At 46.5% G+C, this 24,817-nt stretch overlaps 1 protein-coding gene across 6 annotated transcripts in view; it reads left to right on the plus strand.

Annotated features, from left to right (window-relative positions):
- fgfr2 (fibroblast growth factor receptor 2) overlaps positions 1-24,817 on the plus strand; it is a 36,935-nt gene that overhangs the window by 8,775 nt on the left and 3,343 nt on the right. Inside the window, exons 3-17 of one of the 6 annotated variants that reach the window (XM_086181337.1) lie at positions 1,073-1,330; positions 1,597-1,671; positions 5,985-6,154; positions 7,727-7,850; positions 11,614-11,804; positions 12,056-12,194; positions 14,803-14,996; positions 15,638-15,777; positions 17,579-17,700; positions 18,848-18,958; positions 19,224-19,414; positions 19,998-20,120; positions 21,391-21,461; positions 23,751-23,888; positions 24,484-24,589. In XM_086181337.1, coding sequence (XP_086037463.1) covers positions 1,073-1,330; positions 1,597-1,671; positions 5,985-6,154; positions 7,727-7,850; positions 11,614-11,804; positions 12,056-12,194; positions 14,803-14,996; positions 15,638-15,777; positions 17,579-17,700; positions 18,848-18,958; positions 19,224-19,414; positions 19,998-20,120; positions 21,391-21,461; positions 23,751-23,888; positions 24,484-24,589 — 2,153 coding nt within the window. Of the gene's footprint in view, positions 1-1,072; positions 1,331-1,596; positions 1,672-5,984; positions 6,155-7,726; positions 7,851-11,613; positions 11,805-12,055; positions 12,195-12,879; positions 13,025-14,802; positions 15,003-15,637; positions 15,778-17,578; positions 17,701-18,847; positions 18,959-19,223; positions 19,415-19,997; positions 20,121-21,390; positions 21,462-23,750; positions 23,889-24,483; positions 24,590-24,817 lie in introns of all 6 variants that reach the window. The other 5 variants (XM_086181336.1, XM_086181334.1, XM_086181333.1 and 2 more) reach the window with 5 other exon arrangements.

A 24,817-nucleotide genomic window follows, 5' to 3' on the forward strand; every position in this document is an offset into this window, starting at 1 on the left:
GCGTTTGCATAGACACGAACAAAATGTGTCCTGACTTAGAAGTGCAGTCTCAGCTTTGGGCACCACAGAAATCGCTTTGACATCTTGGAAATTCACCTCGTTCCATCTGTGCCGTTGTACTAGTCAGAGGACATGGTGTACACACATGCACTCTCAGGCAGACTTGGATTTTCTCCCAGAAGATTTTATGCACTTTGGAGTTGAGCAGAGTTTCTTACTCACTGCTCCAGCCAGCGGTTTTCGATCCTCCGTGGCTGTTATGAAAGTGAAAGAAGAAGAAGAAGAAGAAGAAGAAGAAGAAGAAGAAGAAGAAGAAGAAGAAGAAGAAGAGAGAAATGGAAAACAGGCTACAGCCAGGTCAAGGGTTTGGAATTGAAGCCAGTCAGAAGTAGAGAAAACAAAAGAAATAATAAAAAAAAGTAAGCAGTGCATCCCCTTCTTCTTTCTCCTGCCTCCCCTGTCGTCATGGACCTTTCTGGCTGCTTTTCTTTCTGATGGATGGACATGCTGGAGATTTATTACCTTTATTGAGGCTGCAGAGATCTGTCTGCAATGCTCCTACTCGCGCACACACACACACACACACACACACACACACACACACACACACACACACACACACACACACAAACACACACACTGCCTGGCATCTGAAACGGGGAGTGTCGTTTCTCAACACCGTGATGTCTCATCCTCACCTGTTAACATCACATGGTTTTTTTCTTCTCCACATGCTGCTCTGGCTGCAACTGCATGCTTGGAATCTATAAATGCCAATCACACTGTACACTTGATATGTGGTATTTTTGAAGGTCTTCATTTCAAATGACTTCCTTGGGGAACAAAGTGTTGGTGTTCATAACTGTGGGCCTCCTCTTCTCTGTAATGCTCCTCCTGCATATGTTGATTTTAATGCATCCGATGGGGTTATGTGGTGTTTTTGTTTCTTACACTATGGCTTATTTCCTCCTCTCCCACCTTCCTTTCCTCCTTCTTGTGCACCCTCTTTCTCCCCTCCCTCTCCTCTCCCCCCCCTTCAACCCTCCCTCCTCCTTCCCCATTCGCTCTGCAGAAACATCCAACAAATACCAAATTTCTAAGCCCACGGTGTGCTCAGTGCACCCTGGGGAGGTGCTGAAGCTGAGCTGCCCTCTGCCGCCAACGGGGACCATCACCTGGACTAAAGATGGCAGCTCTCTGGGCATCAACAACCGCACACTGATAGAGCAGGAGGTGCTGCAGATTCGTGATGCCACGCCTAAGGATTCGGGCCTGTACGCCTGCACCAGCGTGGGCAAAGACACGGTCTGCTTCATAGTCAATGTCACAGGTGAGTCAGGGATCAGGCAGGACAGGACAGGACGGGACAGGAAGTTCAGAGATGTAGGGATGGACTGAGCTTTGGTGCAGAAAGTGGTCTTGATGTGGTCTGAAAGATAAGGAGCTTGAGTTTGGCTCTCCCTGGTCTACTACAGTTGTGAATTGTCAAAAGTAATTGTCCTGCTCCAGCCCTCAATCTCTTAGCATCATGAAAATGTGTGCATGCTAAACAGTTTGTGTGTGCGAGGTGGCAGTAACCGTAGTTACTCTGTGCAGATGCCATCTCGTCGGGGGATGATGAGGACGATACAGAGCGATCGGAGGACACAGGGGCAGATGGAGAGCAGATAAGTGAGTATGGGAAGGATGCATCCCCCTGATAGCTTAGGCTGCCTGTAGAATGCAGACACAAGAGGCCTGGATCTGTTTTTCTCTCCACTTTCACTGTTTGCTTATTTCTATTATGAACTTGACCCTCATTCTCCCTGCAGCTACAGCAAAAATAACAAATGCATGACGCTTTTCTAGCTATTCCACTAGAAATTACAGTAGTAAAGTGCCTTCTCTTTTTGTGGTGATCATGTTGTGATGGTGTTCTGGCTTTGTGATGATTCACTGGTGCTATACTAGCGAGCAAAAAGTTTCCCGTGAGAATGATTTCCAATGAAAACAACACATATATAGTAAACAAGCATGGTAACTGTAAACATGGATTAAAAAGGATTCCTAAAAACCGAGAGTAAAACAAGATCCTAATCCCATATTTTCTGGCATTATTTGATAAAAAAAAAATCCAGAATAGCGTGTCAAAACAGGAATGCAGATTGTGATTGCCAAATACTTACAAAGACTTAATCCCTAAGTGAAATAATCTATTTATCTTCATCAGCGTATATTAGCTGGCTGTGAGAGTACGATTAAGAAAAGAGAGGAAGCTTTATTCTTGTGGGACCGGGAGGAGACAGCTGTTTACAGCGCTGAAACTCATCCACGCACGCACGCGCACACACACACACACACACACACACACACACACACACACACACACACACACACACACACACACACACACACACACACACACACAAGCACACATCTCTGCCATTCTATACCATAGCATTCCTGTCTGGAGCTATGCTGTGAGGTTTGTGGAGTGTGTGGTGTGTTAGTGTGCATGTGTGTGTTTGTGTGCATGTGCATGTGTGTGTTTGTGTGCATGTGCATGTGTGTGTGTGCGTGCGTATGATCCTCCAGGGAATACAGAGATTCCTGAGATTCCTTCAGCTTGTGTCTCTCAGGTAGCCAAGCCTCATGGAGCCAGTCAGCTCGCCAGTCAGTCAGCTGGGCTCATCTATTATAAAAGACACCCATCTGGACCCAGTTACCCACCTGATGAGTCTACGTGCGTGCGTGCGTGTGTGTGTGTGTGTGTGTGAAATAGAGAGACGAGAGAGAAAGTTTTACCCTCGTTCGTCTTCTTGTTAGTGTGTGTCTTGTAATGTGTTTATGAAAGCACGTGTGCACGTACACACTCACAAAAATGGGCTGAAGTAAAGATGAGGGCTTCCACATCTTGTTAAAATTCTCCACACGCATCGTGTCTCACTGTGAGTCCTCCACTTTTGGGGCTGACTGTAATTGCCTGAAATCCATTAAAGATGGGGGGTGGGGGTGCAAGAGGGAACAGGACGGGGAGAGGGGAAAGATCCAGGCGCTCTGGTGGTAATAAGCTGTTTGAAAACAAAGAGAAAGCTGTTCTGGCTGCACAGTCGCATTTTCTCACTGTGTGTGTTTCTGTAAATTCAAAACCAAGATTATTATTGAAAGAAAGGGGGAAGAAGGGGACAGAGGCAGGATGACAGTGTGGACGGGGGGGTGCTGCTGGACCAGATCCAGCAGTTCGCTGAGCATGGCGTGGAGCCTTGGCCTCTGGCCGAGGACTGGAGTGTGTGTGTGTGTGTGTGTGTGTGTGTGTGTGTGTGTGTGTGTGTGTGTGTGTGTGTGTGTGTGTGTGTGTGTGTGTGTGGGGCTTTATATTCGTGGCTTGTCATTTTCTTCTGGAGCCGTCAGGACAGGCAATCAGGCCAACATTCGGAAGATTGATACTGAAGTTTGTCTATCGTCTGCAGTAGGTGGAGTTTTTGGAGGAGACATGGAAGAGCCACTGCAGGGATCAGTGAGGGAAGCTGTCTTTAGGCGAAGGGTGGGGGTGTCGGAGAGTAGCAGTGATGTAATGATGATGTTAAAAAGCCACGTGGAGCTTTTCTTTCTGCACTCTCAGTCCCATTGTAACAAATTCCCTGTCCCATTGATGACCTCACTTGTTAAAGATCATCTCGTCCCTTACTGTCCCTTCTCTTTAGTTAAAAGTGCACATGACAAGATTTTCACAGAAGTTCTTTTGGAAAGGTGAAAGTTTACAAGTCAAAATGAGGGATGTGCAAGGTATTACTTAGAGGGATACTCTATCCCAAAATTGTTTTTCCCTCTTTCACTAATTTTATGAATGCAGAAAGAGCCAGCCATGAATGTATAGCTTGATGCTAAGACTGAAGTGTAACAACAGCAAAACTACCTAAAAATATCTTTTTACAGTCACGTTTAATCCACACCATACTCACAGTAATCCACTTGGATTGGAGTTTTAAACAAACTTTATCGCTTTTGGCTATTTTTGATCAGTTTTGCTGTAGCGGCAGGTTCAGAGGTTCGCCACTAGCTTTGAGCTAAATATACATGGCTGGCTCTTCCTGCATTTTGGAGTCAAAAGAGAAGTTATACAGGAGGAAAAAAACCCACCTTTTTTTGAGCTGAAGACACTATTTGTGAGTACTCGAAAGGCAAACAATCTTGATTTACATTGCCAATGGAAAGAAAACTTTTCTCCAGATGGTGTGATTTTGTTTTCTGGGATCAAAAGGAGCTAAATGAACTCACTCTTTTGATTAACTAAGATATTCGCTGAATGCAGGGGTTTTCCTTTGCTCATGAAAAGTTGATCCATTGTTTGTAGAGGAAAATGCTGATGATTCCCTACTTGAAACCATGTTCTTGTTCCCCCCACAATGGCCCTAATAATCCATTATACAGTGTTGACTTGTGCAGCCTCAACAGCATAATGTGAAATCATCTCAACGTTGAAATACGACTTTGGAACGGTGATGGGTTAATCTCTCTGGAGGACTCCACGAGAGAAAAAAATGTTGACTCATGGTGCAGGAGTTAGATAACCTCAGCTCACCCCGGGCCATCCTAGGATAAACAGCCACGAGTGTGGATCCAGATGTATGGGGGCTTCGGGGGCGGCGGGGTTTCTGGAGGCCACAGCAGTTGGACCAGCGAGAGTTTGGCTTCATCTGGAGAGAGGTTGGAAGGTTGTCTCGTTTGAAGTGCTGCCCCTCCGGACGGAGAGCATGGGAAACAGCACCGCTCACCTTTCATGTCCCATCTGCCGACCTGGCTGCCTATATGGGGTCAGAGGTCGTTCCGGAGAGATGGGCCAGTCTTCACATAATCTGTCTCTGTCTATATGGAGGGCATGATGACAGGGAGAGTGGATGGTGGGGGCTTAGAGGTGAAGATGAAGAGGAAGCGCAACACAGATAGTCAAAGTGTGGATGAAGAAAATGACTAATTATAGTCTGGGCACTATGCATTCACTCAGGAAGGAAGAGCTCTGTTTACTGACTTTACTTTCCAAGTATGCACGTCTTGTCCGGTTGTACGTGCCAGAGAAAATGATGGGAGGTGTCTGATAGTATGCAGATTGGACAGGCGAGAAAGAGTTGGAGTGGAGAGATTAGCTATTAAACAGCCCCCTGGGAGGGTCAAAGTAAAGACAGCGCTGCTGTAATTTGTGGGTATTCCCTCTCTCGCTTGTACTTCTGCTATACAAGCGTGATGGTGTGGAAGACCGTTTAGATTGTTGTTTGACTTTGACTTTCGCTTCCCCTCTGAGTCCCATCTGCTTAGGCAATCACCCTCCCAGGTGCAGAGAGGAAGGGCGGCTCGGAGGAAAATCCAGCTGACTGAGAGACAGAAATTGGGGGAAAAGAGGGAACGAGGGGGAATGGGAAGCGGAGAGAATGTCAGTAGGAGAAACAGTAAAACTGTACTGATAAAATCTGGAAAAAAGTGTGTATTGAGAACCTCTTTGGTAAACATGACATTCATTTTCTCCCCTGACAGCACATAAGGATTTTCCAAAGGGTGATAAGCATCCCTGGTATCTCAGCAAGTGACAGGCAGATAAGCAGGGGAGCTCTGGGAACTGGAGGAAGTGGAGGGAGGGGGAAAAAAAGCTGCTAAGTGGAATGAGATGAAATTGAATGTGATGGTCTAGTTACCCTCTTGGCAACGCCCAGGCACATTCTCCCTTTAGAGTTTTTTCCCCTCTGCAACACCCTGCAGAGCCTTCAGGAGACGTGTGTGTGTTTCTATTTCAGTGTGTGTGTGCGTGTGTGTGTGTGTGTAGCTCTGGGTTGTGTTATTCAGGCAGTGTTGCCAAGGTGGGTCTCGGGGAGTTAGTCTCCTGGGAAGAATGTTTCAGGTCTGGCTCCTACTTCCCCGTATATCTGAGGTCCTGAAGCCAAACAGCTAATACTGACGTAGACATGAGCAGGAAATCTCTCCCTCACTCAACACCAACTGTTCCCTGCTTATAGGCGGCCCATATTGGACCTCTTCTGCAAAGATGGAGAAGAAACTTCATGCGGTGCCAGCTGCCAACACAGTCAAGTTCCGCTGTGCTGCAGGAGGCAACCCCCGGCCCAACCTGCGCTGGCTTAAAAACAGCAAGCCTTTCCGCCAAGAGGACCGCATGGGAGGATATAAGGTAAATAATGATACACCATGCTTTTTATCTCAAATGTCAGACTTCTTCTGCTCTACTTTTAAATGCATGTACAACGGGTGTCAGGCTAGTTTTTCCAATCATTCTGTCTGTCCTTTCACCCCATTTCCACCCTTCAGTGGAGAGACGGGAGGAGAGCAGACAGAGGAAACGAGGGCAGGGTCTCTGCTGTGAAATTGGAATTGCTCATCCGTGCGCCTCCTCTCACCAGGATACTTTGCAGAGTCTCTCACTGTAACTCAGAGTGGCTCTTTAGCCCCCAACAATTAGAAATCCAAGCCTGGGACGTAAGGGTTAAATGCCCCCAGACAGTAACTTATAGAAGAAATAGGTAACGTCAGGGTTGAAATGAGTTGAGAATGCTGCCGTAACTCAATCAGGGAGAACAGGTCCCACTGGCTTTGCTTGGAGATTAGTGATTCTATTGTTGTGAAATGTGATTTGCAAACACTATTGCTGAGATGGTTAAAGTTTAAACTCAAGGAAGCTGCTGTGCTCAGTAGAAGTTCTGGGTAACAAAAAACACAACTGTTTTAGTATCAAAACTATAAATGAGCTGAGGATTAACAACAAATTCCATTGTTTTATACCATAACAGAAGCAGATTATGGTTCCAGTCGACTTATTTATACTGATAATACCTGTTTGTATGTCATGTGAAAGTGTGTTTGTGTGTCAGTGACGTTTTTGCACAGAAAAGCCTGAAATCCTTCCTTGTTTAGACTTGAGATCTCACTACTAAGTTCCTGTCTTTTCCAATCAGAATAAGCAGCGCACACTAAATATCCCAGAGGCCACCTGATCAAGTGTAATAGCAACTTAAATAGACAGACTAATTTATGAAAATCTCCATTGATGCTGAACAAGTGTGACGCTCCGGGTTAATGGCTGATGGTTTATGAGGAGACACGTCTCCTGCCGGGAAGGTTCGGGGGCAGATTATCTTCATGTAGCTGCTAATGTTGCTGCTCATTACAGATGAAAAAACAGCCACAGCATGATGGAAGTGATACTGTAAGACTGTAAGATTCACTGCGGGCATCCTCCCTTTTTAAAATTTTTTTCTTTTTTGTGAACAAATGTTGGACAAAAGCTGTACCTGAGCTCAACCCTGTGGCATAATCTCTCCATTGTGTGAAATGTGGGCCTGTACAAGAAGTAGCTACAGTCACTTTACAGTCTGCAGGCGGAAACACTATTGTGAGCTGGTGCTTGAGGATTTCACACACAGGTGAAGCTATTCTTACAAATAATGATAGGTAACTGTGCTTGGCACTGCTGAGGCTAGAAGGGAGGGGCTTGCTGTACAAGGTGACAGAAGACAGAAGAGTTCGTTAATAAAATGGGACCTTCAATCTTAAAATGTCCAAACAACTGTACATGTATTTATATATATGAATGTGAAATGAATTAGAATATATTTTCTAGCATCATGTATCCACATCCAGCCCTCAAACCAAATCTTTTGCCTGTTCGCTGGCTAGTTCAGCACTAACTCCTACTGTCTGTATTTATCATCACTGTGTGAGTGAATATACACTCTCTCCTACGCAGGTGCGTAGCCAGCACTGGACCCTGATCATGGAGAGCGTGGTGCCGTCAGACAAGGGCAACTACACCTGTTTGGTGGAGAACGAGTATGGATCCATCAACCACACCTACACCCTGGATGTAGTGGGTCAGTACCTTGCACAACACGAACAAAAGTCTCAGGTTAGCCTTCAGTAGAGGAGGGGTAGGGGTGGAAGAAGGCCTGGGGAGAGAGTTCTCACCCGGAGGATAGTGAGTACGAGTGTGTTTGATGGCCCAGGTGCACTCTGGGTGCAGGTGCAGGTCAAGGAGCACTGCCAGGGGTGGAAATTAATCAATCGTGTATCAGTATCAGTATTTTTTTTTATTAATTTCATTTTTTTATGAAGTCCTACTTTCATCTTAGTGATATGTGTTTGATGGGCGTATGGTGGATCCAACCCTTTTGAAAGCAGCCTGCTTTCTTCTTCTTTGGTGCAGGAATGAGCGCTAAAACTCAGAAAGTTGGAACAGTTGAATTATTGCTCCTAGGTTTCGGGTGCAAAGTGACTTATTGAGACTACGAATGACATTAAATTTCATTACACCAAAGAAGAAGAAACAAGAAGCTAGTGGCAGTGACGCTGAGATTGTGCGTTCCTGGTGTAGTTCGTTCACAGCTGATGTATTTTTGTACTTCTAGAAGTTTCATGTATGCTTCAAAAATCCCAAGATTGGTGTTTTCTAAAGAAAATCTTGCTGAACAGAGCATGAAAGTCTCATAAACGTTTGTTTGTCACAGAATTGATTTTCTGCAGTCATTTAAAACCAAGTGTAAGAATTGTACTGATGGTGAAGCTAACTTCTGGGGTTGCCTTCGCAACTATATCATTTGTAACAGGGATACATCGCTGACTTGAATGCAGTTTTCAAAACACTCAACACCTTAACATTTCACACACAAGTCAAGTCAAGTCAATTTATTTGTCTAGTGCCAAATCACAACAAAAGTTATCTCATGACACTTTACAGGTAGAGCAGGTCCAGCACCACGCTCCTTCAATGAATCTACACCCAACAATTCTCCATCAGCAAGCACATCCTGCAACAGCGGCGATGAAAACCTTCCTTTTAACAGGCAGGAACGTCGAGCAGACCCAGGATCAGTGGGGACGGCCTTCTGCTTTGACCGGTTGGGGGGAAGAGAGCAGGAGAGCGGGGCAGGGACAAAGACAGATAATAGAAGACATTTATGCAGAAGGAAAGAGAGGGACAGAGATAAAGAGAGAGAGAAAAGGAAGAGACTGAACACAACAGAAATGGCCTGCAGGTGTTGATGCCATGAGAGTTAAGTGACTTAGTGCGTGTGATGAACTGGTCCTCTGACATCGACTCGTGTACGATGATGGGGACTTGAATCACCTCCGAGTCACAGATCTTACAGGCTGCTGGCTTTGGCGCTCTGGCAGCAAGTTCAGGACTAACTCAGTCAACCCTTCACAATGACCTTTGGAGCGCACAAAGCAAAGTGTGTTTTTCTGCTAACTTAGCACAATCAATAGACGGCAGGGCAACAAGGGGAGCAGGATAAAGATAGTAGATCAATGTGGACGTGTGTTTGCGTGCAGACCTGCTCTCCTTTGGCCTCACTTGGACCACGAGACAAGCAATCAGAGCACATCGGCACAGTTATTTTTCTGAGGGTTGGTCAATAATCCACAGATCAACTGGATAGACATGCAGCTGCAGCAGAACATTTAGGGGCTGCTGGTCAGTCCATGCGTGAGTAGCCCTGTATGTATGTAGAATTACTCCCCTGCTGTCACCATTGTCCGGGGCACACCTACTGTAATTACGCACGTCTGTTTTGATTACCGTTTCCAGGGTAGTAGGGGATATTATTTTCATTGTATCAGATGGAGATTAAATACCTGGGGGGTTGCACAATGAGGGTATAGGCACACTAACGCATGAAGTTCCACACATACTCTCTCACACGCTCCCCAACTCAGGCCCCTTGTTCTGCTCCACTCTGGAGCTCGCTAAAGCTCTCCTTCAGACTGCATATTTCTCCTTTTTTTGTTCTGTTTTATTGCAGAGCAGTAAACCCCCTCCACGTCTGGCTCCACCGCCACTGCACCCTGCAACCTCTTGCTTCATTTTACTCCATTATGGCGAGGTGGACAGAGAAAACAAGGGGAGACAGAGAATGCTGTTCTTATCGGTCGTTTTTCCAAATGACCTGCAGGATCAGCTATTAAAAGCTAGAGGGGAAAGCATTTTCTGGTTCAAACTGGCTTGTGGAGAATGGGCCACAGTTGAACTGGGAGACACACATGGGGGAATCAAAACAGACGCTGGCTCTTCAGCACATTGTCCGCAGCTCCTTGCCATCCTGTGCCACGCTGCTCTCTTCCTGTGCCTCAGCCCCTGCCTCACGCTCGGGCCCAGTGTGCCAAGCTGCCAGGTTACCCAGAGTTCACCAGTCTCGCATGGGACACCATGGAATGCCTGTGGTCTCCTCATGCTTCCCTCTATCTGCATCCCGCTGCTGCTGCCATCAAATTACTCCACTAATGACTTAATCGACAGAGAAATTTGAAATGGGTCACCACATATCGGCCACTAAAAAAGCTCGACTTTGATACATGGAAACTGTCAGCAGGGGCTGACAGCGGTAGCTCACTTGCTGCTGCAGACAAAAGGCTGTCGTCTTGTCCTACTTCACAGTTTTTCCCCCTCCAGTGTAGCAAAGTACGCGCTACTCCTCTTTCTAATTCAGACAAGAACCGCTTTACAAACTTTTATTGATCTGATGTTTTCCAAGTCATGATCATGTGGCCTCGTTCTCACACACCTCTCCTGAAATTTGTAATCTTGAGCTTCTGATTTTGAAGTTGCTCATTTTTTCCCTCTTTTTCCAGCTTTAGTAAACACTGGAAGGTTTTAGAAAAAGAAAGCAGATTTATAAAAGTGGAGACGCTGAGAATGGAAAAGAGTATAAAAAAGGGGGGAGGGAGACAACAATGTGTAAGGAGGAGGGGAGGGAAGGAATCATCGGATTTGACAGATTTCTGAGAGATGGAGCAAGACGGGCAGGCGGACGTCCATATGGAAGATGTCTCAGCCTCCCAATTCTGCACTTTCCATCTGTTGATCCCTTCTCCTCCTTGGCTCACCCTGCTAATCTCCCTTTTTAGCCCAGCATTTACCCTTCATCACATTGCCTCACCCTCTGACCATCCCCCGTGAACCACCCCCTGACCTTACACACACACACACACACACACACACACACACACACACACACACACACACACACACACACACACACACACACACACACACACACACACACACAATGAATTCACTGCACTTACCTTAAGGTTTTGTTTTGGAAAGGCCCTGCAGAGCTCCAGGCAGAGTGATGTCATTGTGTGTGATGGCAGCGGGTGGTTGCTGTCAGTGTGGGGGTTGGTGGGCTCTATGCTGTGGTTGTGTTTGAAAGAGGGCATTGTTCAGTAGGTCCCACTCTGTTTGGATTCACAGGCCAAATGTTTGCCTGTAAAAGAATGTAGATAGCAGGAGATGTGGGGGAGGTATGAAGGTGTTTCACTCTCCAAGTTTGGCACGTGTTTGCACCACCCATCGACTCACATGCACCTTTCAAAGGGGGGTGGGGGGTAAAACTCCTCACTATCAAGGAAAAAGTTGTAACCTGTCATGAAGGAAGTGTGCAGTAGTCAGTGGTATGCAGAGGGGGCGGAGCAACGACACGGACAGCTCAGTAGGGTGAATTAGCAATGCACAATTGAGGAGAAAGAAAACAGATGTAAGGCAGTTTAAAAAAAAATCCCTTCTGTACAAACTCTAAAATCCCCAAATTTCATTCATGATTCTTATCTTGTGCGACCGTTCTGTCTCTCTCACAGAGCGGTCACCTCACCGGCCCATTCTCCAGGCGGGCCTGCCAGCCAACACCACTGTATATGTCGGGGAGGACGCTCGCTTCGTGTGCAAAGTGTACAGCGATGCCCAGCCTCATATCCAGTGGCTGAAACACATCACTCAGAATGGCAGTCACGTGGGTCCAGACGGGCACCCTTATGTCCGAGTCCTGAAGGTACATTCCCCCTCTTCTACTTTTAGGTTTTATTCGCTGGATTGATGCAGACCCCTCTCTCTTTCTTTACACTGAAGGAACTGATCACTACATTTCCTCCCCTGTAAATGGATAGGTCTTTACCACCCTGGCATCTGGTGGTCATCCCTGCTCTCTCCTCTCTCCTACAGATCCAGTAGCTGTAGTCTTTGCATGTGTGTTCATTCATCTGATTTGTTCCTGTCATAAATATGTGCATATGTGGATTTCAGCGATCAGGCATTAACAGCTCTGACGTGGAGATGCTCACTCTCACCAACGTGACGGAGGAGGATGCTGGAGAGTATATCTGTAAAGTCTCCAATTATATAGGTGAAGCCAGCCAGTCGGGCTGGCTGACTGTCATCCCAGGTAACCTCCAAGACCTCACTGACCTCCCCTCTCCTCCTGGTGTGGTTTCCTGGGTTTCATCCCTGACATGCTGTGGTGTGGTGGTCCTACTGGTGGTCTCTTGGTGGTCCTGGGGCTCACAAACCTTCCCTCCCGTAATGTTAGACCCTTGTGTTCTAGCTGCTGAGACTGCTGCAGCCGTGGAAGCACTTGGACCTGCACACACTCACACTGTCACAGCATCTCGTGTCTTCCAGTCTTGCAAGCTGTGTCAAGATAATGTGTGGTGTTGCAATGGAGTGCTCTCCATGCTGTCTGTGTTTGTGTGTGTCTGCATGTGTCCAGTCCAACATGTGGATATACTTTTATTAGGTTCTGTTGCTATGGTGACGGGATCTTTGTGGAGTTTTATTTTTGGTGTATTGGCTCTTTTTTCCATGTTTTGTTGGTGTATTGGGCTCTTTGTGTTCATGCAACTTCCTCCTCCTCCTCACCCAACATCCTTTGCCCCAGATGGAACTTCAACGATGGACGCCATCCTCTTGTTTCTCTTTTGGTGATGTGGGACTCATTTACGCTCTCTCTCTCTCTCTCTCTCTCTCTCTCTCTCTCTCTCTCTCTCTGTCTGCTTTCCATCCCTCCTCTGCTCTTATCTTTGACCCTCTCTTTTTTCTTCTCCACCTCCTCCTCTTCTTCCTCTCCCCAGACCGCGGGTGTTAACACCACAGATAAGGAGATAGAAGTTCTCTACTTGCCTAATGTAACATTTGAAGATGCGGGGGAGTATACGTGCTTGGCGGGTAATTCTATTGGGATCTCCTTTCACTCTGCTTGGTTGACGGTGCTTCCAGGTATATACACTCATCTACTGTCCTCTCTTTCCCTTTCGTCTGTCAGCATTGTTTTAAAAGTTTGGATTATGTGATTTCAATGACCTCTATGGAAGGCAAGTCCTCTCTCTGGAGACCAAGGCACGCAGCTCCAATATTAGATTACCGGGATGAACCGAGACAATGTAATGTAAGAGCAAGGGCATATATTGGATAATATTATCTGAATTGGAAAGCTGTTGAAAGCTGCGAGCAGATAATGGGGTAGTTTGCAGGCAAATTGTTATAAGTCTGAGACGGAAGCAGAGCCCCCAGAGCAGCTCGAGTGTCTCCAGACTCCAGAGGGAGGGGAGTTTTGTCTCCCACCTTCTCATTCCTTCTGTTACATCTCTCTCCTGCTCCTTGGAGAAATCTCTGTGCCACACTTTGGTTTTGAGTCTGCATGTCAAAGAAATCTGTTCTTTCACTACATGTGTCTCACTTATGCCCTGTAACCGAGCGCCTCACATGCTCTCCTCCCTTTTCCTGGCTCTGATAATTGGCAGCCTTTGAAATCCTTATTTCTCCTTGAAATAAAGATTGAAAGCTAAAGCTCAACATACGCTTGAAGTTGGCTTGGCTTTCTCGATTATCAGGGCCAAACCTCTCAGCCCCTAAACAGTTAATGACTCATGCATGTGAATGTTTGTCGACTTGTGTGTGCTCTCATTCTTCGACTGGCTTTATACTATTTTTGTCCATTGCCTTACGACTGGCTTGTAATTATGCATACCAAAGGATCAGATACATAAAATGCAGTGTTAGCTTTTGCAGGCCAACAAGATGAATGTTTCTACTTAAAGCTGAATGCAGGGTGGGCACCATGTCAGGGTGTTAAATGAGATCAGTGAGACTAGTTGACTCTCTGAACTCCGCATCCCTCGACAGACATCTTGCATCAACTTAATGTTGTAATCAGATAGTAGTTGTGTTTCGTCTGCAAACAATACAGCGTGATGATCATAGGCAAGCCAATTCCTCTGGGAGTAATATGTAAAATTTATTGCCCTCAACAAGTGCTATCTGCACCGCTGGCGCCTTCGGGACTGTGACATCTGTGTGTGTTTTTTGGATCAGGAGACGCGAGACAGACAAAAGAAAGGTTCCGACATTTAGCTTCACCTCCAGCTGCTTGATGGGCTGCTGCTTGATTAGCTGTAATGCACAAGGGCCTCGTTTGTGGTCTTTCTGTAGGACACACAAACACAAAATCTGTCTGTGTACGAGACAGGAACTTTAGGCTAAACCTCTGACAATCGTATGTGTGTTTGTTTGTGTGTGTGTATCCTCATGTATACTTAAACCAGACGCTGTTTTCCAGTCCTTAGGGTCATTTTGATTAATAGCTGCGAGGTAATCCCATGGGGCATAGGTCCATCTCAGAGTACGTCAACTGAAAGTGTTGATTATGCATATCTGACAAGAAAGGACATTTTTGTTTGCCTTCTCCATCTTTTACCTGTTATCCTGCTGGGCTTTTGCGTGTATTGATACAGAAACGTGTTAGACAAAATGCTTTGGTTTAGGAGTTCTTTTCCTATTTGTCTGGAAGTAGTTATCCCAGTCAAAATGGACATACGGCTCTCTTTAGGAGTGTTTTCATATCTTTAGTTTGTTTGTTCTGGTCAGAATCAGTCTGTCTGATAGCCATGTGTGTTTACTGATACAGAGAATGTGCATGTGTGTCACCCGTATGAGAGCCATCAGTGAACTCTCCTCGCCTGATCTCTGTCTCACTGCTCCCCCTTTATCTCCCTCAGCTGCAGAGAAAAACGACGTGGTTTTCCCCCCAGACTATGTGGAGATTGCTATTTACTGTGCAGGCGTCTTCCTCATAGCCTGCATGGTGGGCATCGTGGTGGTGTGCCGCATGAGGAACACCGCAAAGAAACCTGACTTTGGGGGCCAACCGGCTGTTCACAAGCTGAGCAAGCAGATCCCTCTGCGCCGCCAGGTAACAGAAAGTAGATAAAGAGTTCTAATGGCATCTAACACCCCTAGAGGAGAAAACACACTGCTGCTCAAGCTATGTTTTTAATTCCAGAAATAAATATAGAGGTTGAAAGCTGAAAAACTATGACAAAACATACATGGTTGATTCTAAATTCTCAGAATTAGCAGGAGCACATACAGTGTTTTTCAACATTTTACCTCCAGCTTAACATTTCTGAGCAAGTTAGCACTGCTGCCTGAAATTGCACTCAGAGTTGTCGTATGCGTGTGTGTGAGCCGTTCTTTTCCCTCAAGGGAAACCAAAAGGCACAAAAAGTGTTGGCTTTCACTCTGAGGAGAGACTGATTCCTGTGTCAAGGTAAGGTCAGGGTGGAGAGAGGAGAGACGAGCCCTGGGGACACTTTCATCCAAATAACTGTTTCTCTTCTTCTGTGTCATCTGTGGCTTTGAGACGAATTCACATCCATAATGTTGCAGCTGGAAGAATAATAAAGTATACACTCACAATGTGTCATACTTCAAATAAAAACACCAGCCTGTCATACCCACACAATTAAACGGACTCCTCTAGAGATGCCTTGGAGCTTTATCTGACCTTTGAACCCAGACTTTGGTGATCAGCCAGTCTTTTTGCCTCTGTAGGTGTCAGCTGACTCCAGCGCCTCTATGAACTCCAGTACACCACTTGTACGCATCACCACGCGGCGGAGTTCTGCACATGACGACCCAATTCCTGAGTACGACCTTCCTGAGGACCCACGCTGGGAGTTTTCCAGAGACAGGTGAGGGTGGCTGGAGAGTCAGCTGTGTCTCTGCGCTTGTGCCATTTATTCATGTACGCAAGTCTGAATGTTCGTCAACTGGAAACGTCTGAGTCTGGCGTACCGTATGTCTTTAATCTGGATTTGAGCGCTACTTACACTTCCTGTGTGACAGTTGGCATAACTTTCACTGTCACTCTCTTGTCTTGCACCTTAAACGGCATAAACTGATTACGATTTGTATCTCATGTGCTAAACGATCTGATAGCATAGACCTAACACCGACAGACAGCAGGCACTCATGACTAACTGGTGAATAACTGCGGTGACGATTGAGATAAAAGCTCCTGATTCTTCTGCTGCAGTAGAATGACTTGTCTCATCATAGCAACTGATGATGCATCACCCACATGCGCATGCATCTGTTCTGACGACGAGGACTGGAGCTGCTCTAATTAGCAGTTAGTTCTCACATCTGCATGTTTGGGCTTGGAGTGTTTCCTCATACCCGAGAAATTAGTGCCGCTAAGGTTTCGGTTAGTCACAGCTGCAGTTGCCAGCGATAAGCTTTAAGTTAAACAGCAACGGTTGGATTGTTCAATCCTCCCCTGAGGCCTCTGATTTTGAAAGAAAAGGGAAATCTCAAACCATAAACAAGATCTGTCTTTAGTTTAAACGGCTGTTCAAAAAAAAAGCAACTCTGATCATAAATTGTATCATCACTGAAAAACATTTCTGATGTAGACGGGACCCTGTGTGTGCCTGGGGAGTGGCATGATTTAATTGATGAACCAACCGAAGGGGATGTTTTGTCTGGGATGAATTAATCTCACTGCTTTTCTCTTTGGGTCTTTATTCTCTGCCTGTCATCCCCGAGCCTGAGGGATCATGTTGGGATGGCAGAATGCTGAGGAATGCTAACGTTTGCGGTTTGTGTGGAGGAAAAATAACATCGATTATGTGTGGCTGGATGGACAGAATGGTTGCCATTCAGCTTGGCGAGTGTGTGTGGACAGATAGAGGATTGTGTTACCATGGCTGGGCGCCGGCCTCAGGCCCTGGCCTTCACGGCGTGCAGTGTGAGTGTTTACATAGCCGGGATGCTGAACCTTAGGGGTGGGACCAATGCCTGTCAATCAAAGCATAAAAACAAAAAGAAAGCCAGGGCCAAACTAGCGCAGTGCAGCATCGGAGGAGATGAGAGCTGTGGCTGTGAGTGTAAAATATCTCGTATATCAGTCAGGGAAATACAGTTACACACACCAGCTATTATGACAAGACTTCCAATCAAACAGCAGTTAAATCTACATGTTTTACTGCAGTCAGACCCACCTGTGTAGCAACACCACGCCAGCATTCCATTTGTCTCAGGCTAATGTGTCGGGGCTAAGCTAAGCCCTGTGTAATGACTTGTAAAGAGTGTATAATGGTACATGCCAAGGCAGGGTAAACAGTTTAGAAATGAGTGCCTCTCCCTGGCTTTATCAGGTGATTATCGTTGCCATGTCTGCCTTCCTATCTACTGTCCTGGCAGAGGCTGCAGTCACCGCGCCAGGAAAGCACTCAAACAGACAGATCTGATTGAAACAAAGGGAGCGATGTGGTAAAAAGAAGTGAGGTTAAGAGACTGGCTTGATGCCTGGGTTCATTCTTGTTCGTACACTCAATCTAACCTGTTTATTACTGTGCAGCACTGCGTAGCGACTGAATCGATGCCACAGTCACAGCAAGTTGATGAGTTTTAGCTGGTGCTTGTGTCACTAATCAGACTCCTGTCTTGTCTTTTTGTTCCTCGTCTGCCTTGGGTGTGTGTTGGCTGCAGGTTGACCCTGGGTAAGCCCCTCGGTGAGGGCTGCTTCGGCCAAGTTGTAATGGCAGAGGCGCTTGGCATCGATAAGGACAAACCCAAGGAGGCTGTTACTGTTGCTGTCAAGATGCTGAAAGGTAAGTGGCTCTCCTGCTGTTGCTTCTGCTGCTGTACAATTATATTAAAACTTTAATGGTAACTCACTCAGACCTCTGGGACAAGATGCACACTTCTTCATTATGTCTTGTGGGCAACCTGAGTACAATTTATAAGTCATTTAAACTCCAGTTTGGGTTCAGCGAAGGCCACAGTGCAGCCTGGGGCAGTCATTATTATTCCTTATTGGTGGCTGCTGAGTGACACCTGTGGGTGGGGGGTGGGGGGGTGTATGTGCGTGTGTGTGTGTGTGTGTGTGTGTGTGTGGGGGGGGGGGGTCGGGTAGGTAAGGGTTAGCGTCGGTCACATACCTGACCCCAGAGCAGCAGCTGGCTGGAGTTCAGTCAGTACCTACACAAAGAAGCGAGTCACGCTAGCAGCACTGCTGTTATTAATGCAAGCAGCAGTGGGGGGTACTGGGTTGGTTGGGAGGTGGTTAGATCAGGTAGAGCAGCATAGAAATCTGCTCTCTAGAGCGACTCTGAGGAAGGCAGCGATGCACAGGAATGCAGGCAGCACCACTCTGACTGTCTGGATGAGGCCGCTGGCTCAGACTGTCCCATGAAAAAGGAGCCTGTGCAGGAGATAATGAATTCAGATGGAGCGTCTTTAATTACTCCTCCTCCCTCCTCCTGGCACTGAAAGGATTCCTCTGTAGGAGAAGCTTCCCTCCCAGCTGTAACTTTACCCTACATTGTCTTAACCAGAAGCAAAACAAGGTGCAGTCTAAAGCCCCTTTTCTACTGGCCAAAACCCTCACTAATACCTGCCAACATCTGGTTATTGTCTGCTATGGGAAAAGGTTTCATCGGCATTCGATCCTGGGTCAGATGACCCTGCAGTAGTATTCAACATTGAGTTTGAATGTGTGTGAATGCAGCCCTCTTACATCGTTCAGTCGGCGTTAAGTTAACAAGCTGGAGCTGAGAAAGGCAACTTGTCAACCCACAGCAGGATAGAAGTCAGTCTAGTTTTAGAGGGTTTATCAAGGTTTAAAAAGCCTGAACTTAGCCAGGTGGCTGAGGTGAAAAGGGGGTAAAACTGGCAGCCCCTGAGCTCTGGTTGAAGGGACGGTAGGATCAGTTTGTGTTTCCTGACAACCTACGATCCTTCTTCTACTGTTCTTAGACGATGCCACAGAAAAAGACCTGTCTGACCTGGTGTCAGAGATGGAAATGATGAAGATGATCGGTAAACACAAGAACATCATCAATCTTTTGGGGGCCTGTACACAAGATGGTGAGTTGGCCTTAACGTCATACATGCTATTATTAATATTGTATATGTGGAAAGTTTTACCCAGACCTTTGTGGTTCCAGAGGGAGTTGTGTGAAAACATATGAATTTTCTTATGGGCAATGGGAAGTGTAGGACCACTTCCTAGTGTTTTTGTGCACAAACTTTAAGCCTAAAACCTTAGCTGATCCAAAGGTGTTAAAATTCCTCTATTTTTTTAATCATGAAAAAAACTCGATAAGTAAAGTGGCTCTTTCCCCCTGCTCAGGTCCTCTGTACGTGATAGTGGAGTACGCCTCTAAAGGGAACCTTAGGGAGTACCTGCGAGCCCGTCGGCCGCCTGGTATGGAATACTCCTATGATATCGCCCGTGTCTCCGACGAACAGCTCACTTTCAAAGACCTGGTCTCATGCACTTATCAGGTGGCACGCGGCATGGAGTACCTAGCATCACAGAAGGTAAGACATGGACACACACACACACACACACACACACACACACACACACACATAGTCCGTCTCTCACAGACAGATTTGTGTGTGTGAGTGTTTCATGTGTTGTTTTACGTTGCACTGTTGCTTGTGGGAATAGTGTCTCCCTAAAAACACAGCTCTGGCCCCCTCCCCAATCCCCACATTGTCTCTCATTCCATGACAAAAGCCCCTCTGTGTAGAAGGATTGTCAATTTTCCACAATGGTGCTGCGGCCATGTTGGCCAAATCCAGCCTCACGCTCCCTCTCACTGTTGGAATGTGACAGAGCTTACTGTCCCACTTGCGCACACAGTCAAATACACACATTCTTGCACACGCGTGTTGATGATTGTATATATGTGGTGACATGCGAGGAATATTAACTCCTCCAGACATGCTGGTGCAGTCACTGTGGCAGCATGTCTGTCAGTCTACCTGTGCGTGTTACAGATGTCAGACTTGATTTGTTTGGAGAGTGAAGTCTTACTCCTTTCTTAACCCTCATTTTTTCCACCTTGTAACCCCCCCACCCCCCACCCCCCTCGATTTCTCACTCTCTCCACCCCAGTGTATACACAGAGACCTGGCAGCAAGGAACGTACTGGTCACCGAAAGCAACGTCATGAAGATCGCTGACTTTGGCTTGGCCCGGGACGTCCATAACATCGACTACTATAAAAAGACAACCAATGTGAGTCAGAAACCTGCACGGTGCTCACAGAGCAATGTGCATTCCGAGGGAGGGGAATGTTTTTGAGAGCCTCAGCGTGTGATTAGTCTGCCCGTCCCTCTAATTCCCTTCTCTCATCTTTCTGTTTCACTCTTTCCCTCGGCTGGTGTCTTGGCAGAAGCTGCAGGTTCCCAGGCAGAGTGTGAATATAGTGATTCTGGAGACGGCCTTGTTTATCCCTCGGCCTCTTGTTCCTTTAGTTTCATAGACACTTATACAATTAGCCAGAAAGAGAGACAGAGCGAGAGGGAAAGGGGAGCGGTATAAACATAATTGACATCTCCATAGCGTCCCAGTGGTGTCTTTCTTTCCCACCGTGGAGCAGCAATGCCTGCACATCCTCATTTAGTATGCATGGTTGCCTTTTCATCTCATGCACACTCATGCTGAAACTGGCTGACAACAACAACAATATGAGAGAGAGTTTTGAGGGTCATGATTATTACGGCAGTGAGCGACTTTAAAATGAGTTCAAACCAAACTCTGCTCCTTCTTGAGACGCCCGCACACGCCTACGTTGGACACCAGCAATTTGATAATCGAGGAGCTAACATCCAAACATTATCCAGAGATTTCTTTCTTTCTTCAAAGAAACTAATGAACTCGATGTGTCTTAGTATTTTGAAACCACATCTACAATGTAAGTATTGTATGTGCAGATTATCGCTATGCTGAATGAATATCCCCCAAAACTAAATGAGTTCTTTCTTAGCAACCCTCCTGTGGTGAAGTCATAGTTTTTGTGTAATCCGGCAAAAAGACAGATAAACAAACGCCACCATTACCTTACCAGGTTTCTTACAGCTTCCTGATGTTTGTAATAAAAGCGTGTTGATTTGTATTTACACCAGCTGAAGAATCGGTTTTATAATGACTCATTTCGCTATTACCTCACCATTTACCAAAGGAGACCTTGTGATGAGATTATTCCTGCTCATTAAGCCTTCACACAGACACTGACCGCAGCCGCCTTGTCAGCTGTGCTTAGCCTCCCTGCCTGTGTTTTAATGGCACAGGGAGATAAACTCTGTTTTATCTGTGACCCCGTTTATCAGCTCTGCTTCTTTAACAATATAAATGTTCCTCTGGGAAATCCTCCTCCCAGACAGTCGCTCCGGCACCTTGTAATGAGATCTCAGCAGCGAGTGGATTCAAACATGCTGAATGGGCCAGAAATTAATGTGGTTTGGGTGTTGATTTTCTTTGACCTCTCACCCGTGTGTGTCTGCAGGGTCGTCTCCCCGTGAAGTGGATGGCTCCAGAGGCGCTCTTTGACCGGGTCTACACACACCAGAGTGATGTGTAAGTATTTAACATTTCAAATAAATGATAAAACAAATCAATTTTAAGTGACGTATACAACCCTGCCATTCGCTGAGTACATGTAACCTGGTGGCCTCCCTCAGGAGTATAGTGGGAGGTGTTTTGGTGCAGCTCTGGCAAGTGTTGGGTGGGGTGTGGGGGGGCTGGCTATAGGGGCCAGTGCTGGCCGGTCTGTGGCAAAAGTGAGGATTTCACGCTAGACTTGTAGCCAATGCTGTGTTACTAATCTGACCAGCTTCAAAGGCCCCTGGAAGGAGCCCAGAACCCACCAGCACCTCCTCCCCCCACCGATTCACATTTCGCCCCTGCGTCCCGGCTCGGAAGTCTCCCCTCTTTTTGGGCCTCCACACATGTCTGAAGGCAACAATGCTGCAGCCCTCCATTGCTGGCCTCATCCTCCTCCTTTAACCTCCTGCCATCCCCTCTTCACTCTTCACTCTTCATTCAGCAACACTTTGAACATGTGCCTCATCGTTTTGGAGGCATTCCGTGATCAAAATAATCCCCCACCATCCTTAACCCCCACCGTTCTCACTTTCATTCATCTGGTATGTGATTTGCTGACCCGTCTCTGTCTCCCTCTTTTTTAAGTTCAATTCTAAAAACAGAACAAAGGCAGAGCGTCACTCTCTTTTTGGTGTTTGAGCCTCATGGGTTCTGACAGCGTTGTTTGAAGTTTCTGCTCCAGACACTGGCGGTAGAGAGTGTATGTGGCAATTAGATAAATGCCTCGCATGCTGACCCCCGGGAAAAGAGATTTTGCGTGCGTTTGTGAGTCATACACAAGTAAAAGCATAAAGCTCATCCAGTCAAGCACTCGGATAGAGAAATGATCTCTTTTTTATCTGTATGTCTTTTTTATGTGTGTGTGTTTGTGTGCGTGCGTGTGTTTGTGTGTTTGTGCATAAATAATATGTACATGATCCATAGAGCACCACCGATCAATAACACAGGAGAGTACGGGAGAGTGACGTAGGAAGGGGCGGCTACTGTAGCCCTTCCTGTCAGCTCACCGCTAATTTCATCACTCACTCTTGGTAATTGGCTTTTTCATATATGAAAGGAAAAGGAAGAGAGGTGTTTGTCGAGGAGGAGGAGGAGGAAGAGGAGAAGGAGGAAGAGGAGAAAGAGGAGGAGGGATTTACACTCAAACAACTCTCGAAGAGCAGGCAATCCATACATGACATCAGATTAAATGAATACATGAATTACAATGAAACTCAACCTTGTTGTCTTGACAAATGGCCCCATCGGGACTCCACTTAGGGAGGGAGAAGAGCTGTCGTTCAGCGAGGAAGGTCCGATCACTCCTGCAGGCTTCGTGCCTCAATCTGATGTCTTCTGATGTTTGTGTGTCCTTATGTCAAAACCCTACAAATCTGCAGAAAAAAGTAACAATATATACTCATATACTGAGTATATATTGTTTTTGCACTGATCCGTCTGATTAAATCCTGACGTATGGTCAAAGTCTGGGTCAGTTAAAGTGACCCGCAGCATGTTGGTGTTTGTTTGGTGAGTTCAGGGTGGGCGCAGGTGGACACATACCTGTGAGGGGAAACAGGATGATGAGATGGTTACAAAGTAGTTCTGAAAGGAGAGACGAGTGTGTCAACAAGTGGAGAGATGCAATGAGGCGATAGAGAGGAGAATAAACCTGGGGTTGGTTGTGTAAACAGATGGAAGATGTGATAAAACACCCAACGTGCCAGCCCATGCTCTCTCTAGCTTGGTTCAGCTGCTAATGTGGCTATCTGTGTTTGTTACCATGCCTGTGTGTTGTTACAACCATGAATGAAACACGAATAAGAGTGTGACAGTGATGGATATCATCAGCGTGGATGTTTAACAAGCAGAAACTGCCATGAGGAAGTAGTTAAGAGTCAATACCCATCTCTGGGCTGAGCTCCCCCTCCTCCTTTGTCTGCGGTGGGTGGTCCTGTGTTTGTTTTGGTGTGGTGTGACGGGACAATGCCAGCCTGTGTGATGGTCCAGCCAGGCACAAAAGCCATCATTGAGATCAGGGCCAGAGTGGCACTGGGAGCGGGTTTGTGTCACAAGCCAGCGGATGGCAGAAAGAAAGCATTGACACCACGCACACACACACACACACACACACACACACACACACACACGCACACACACACTCTCCAGGCTTCAGCTGAGTGACCACATGTAAATAATAAAGGTTTTAAAGCCTGTATGTATGAGCTCTTGACCATGTTCTACAGACATGTCATACCTTCAACGATGTTTCTCTCTGAACAGGTGGTCATTTGGGGTGCTGATGTGGGAGATCTTCACCCTAGGGGGCTCCCCCTACCCTGGCATTCCTGTTGAGGAGCTCTTCAAGTTGCTCAAAGAGGGACATCGCATGGACAAGCCTGGCAACTGCACCAACGAGCTGTAAGACTTTCTAACATTCTTACACACACACACACACACACACACACACACACATGCTAACACACTTCATCAGATCCATGACTCTGGGACTCTTCTGTCCACTCTGTCAGACCTTTGCACAGCTGCAACTGGCTGCTATCAGTGTCTGTATTCACAATGAGTCCCCTGCAGCCAGCAGACAATGGCTCTGCCACAGTGCCATGCTGTAGTCCAGGGCTGGGTGCTGGAGACACACGAGAGAGAGAGAGAGAGAGAGAGAGAGAGAGAGAGAGATGATATGCACTCATAGCGTTTTAATAATCCACAGTACTGTGTGTGTGTGTGTGTGTGTATGGGGGGGGGGGTTTATGATCAACAGCAGGCCATCAAGATGTATGGAAATGAGATGGCGTCAGAAAAAGCCTGCTGCTTTGATACAGAGACACCAGGAGGCATAAATCAATTTGAATCTGAAACCTGAGGCGGATGTGGAGATGAATAGTGGGGGTCTGGCAGACGGAGCAACAATTCCTTGAATTGCTCTGTTCACCCTCCCGTCATCTACCCTCATCCTTTAAGTAGACCCATTTTAAATAGATCAGTTTCTCTCTCGCAGGTACATGATGATGAAAGACTGCTGGCATGCCATCTCATCCCAGAGACCCACCTTCAAGCAGCTAGTGGAGGATCTGGATCGCATCCTCACCTTGAGCACCAACGAGGTGAGCGCAGTTTTATTCATGTTCAACCACCGAGTTCCGGGACGCTTTCAGGGTGGTCAAAAATTGCAAACGCCACGATTTCCTGGCAAATGGGAGTCGGTTTCGTAACAGTCAAATGGAATAACATGATACATTCCTTCACAGAGTTACATGTTCTTCAATCCAAACTAAATCTTTGTCCTGCCAGTGCACGCAGGGTTCAACGAAGTTTTGCTGAAAGTTTTAGGA

Source organism: Aulostomus chinensis, chromosome 16 (assembly GCF_037954235.1).
Source record: "Aulostomus chinensis isolate RoL2024-O1b breed Wild chromosome 16, RoL_Achi_v1.0, whole genome shotgun sequence".
In the NCBI taxonomy this organism is placed as follows: Eukaryota; Metazoa; Chordata; class Actinopteri; order Syngnathiformes; family Aulostomidae; genus Aulostomus; species Aulostomus chinensis.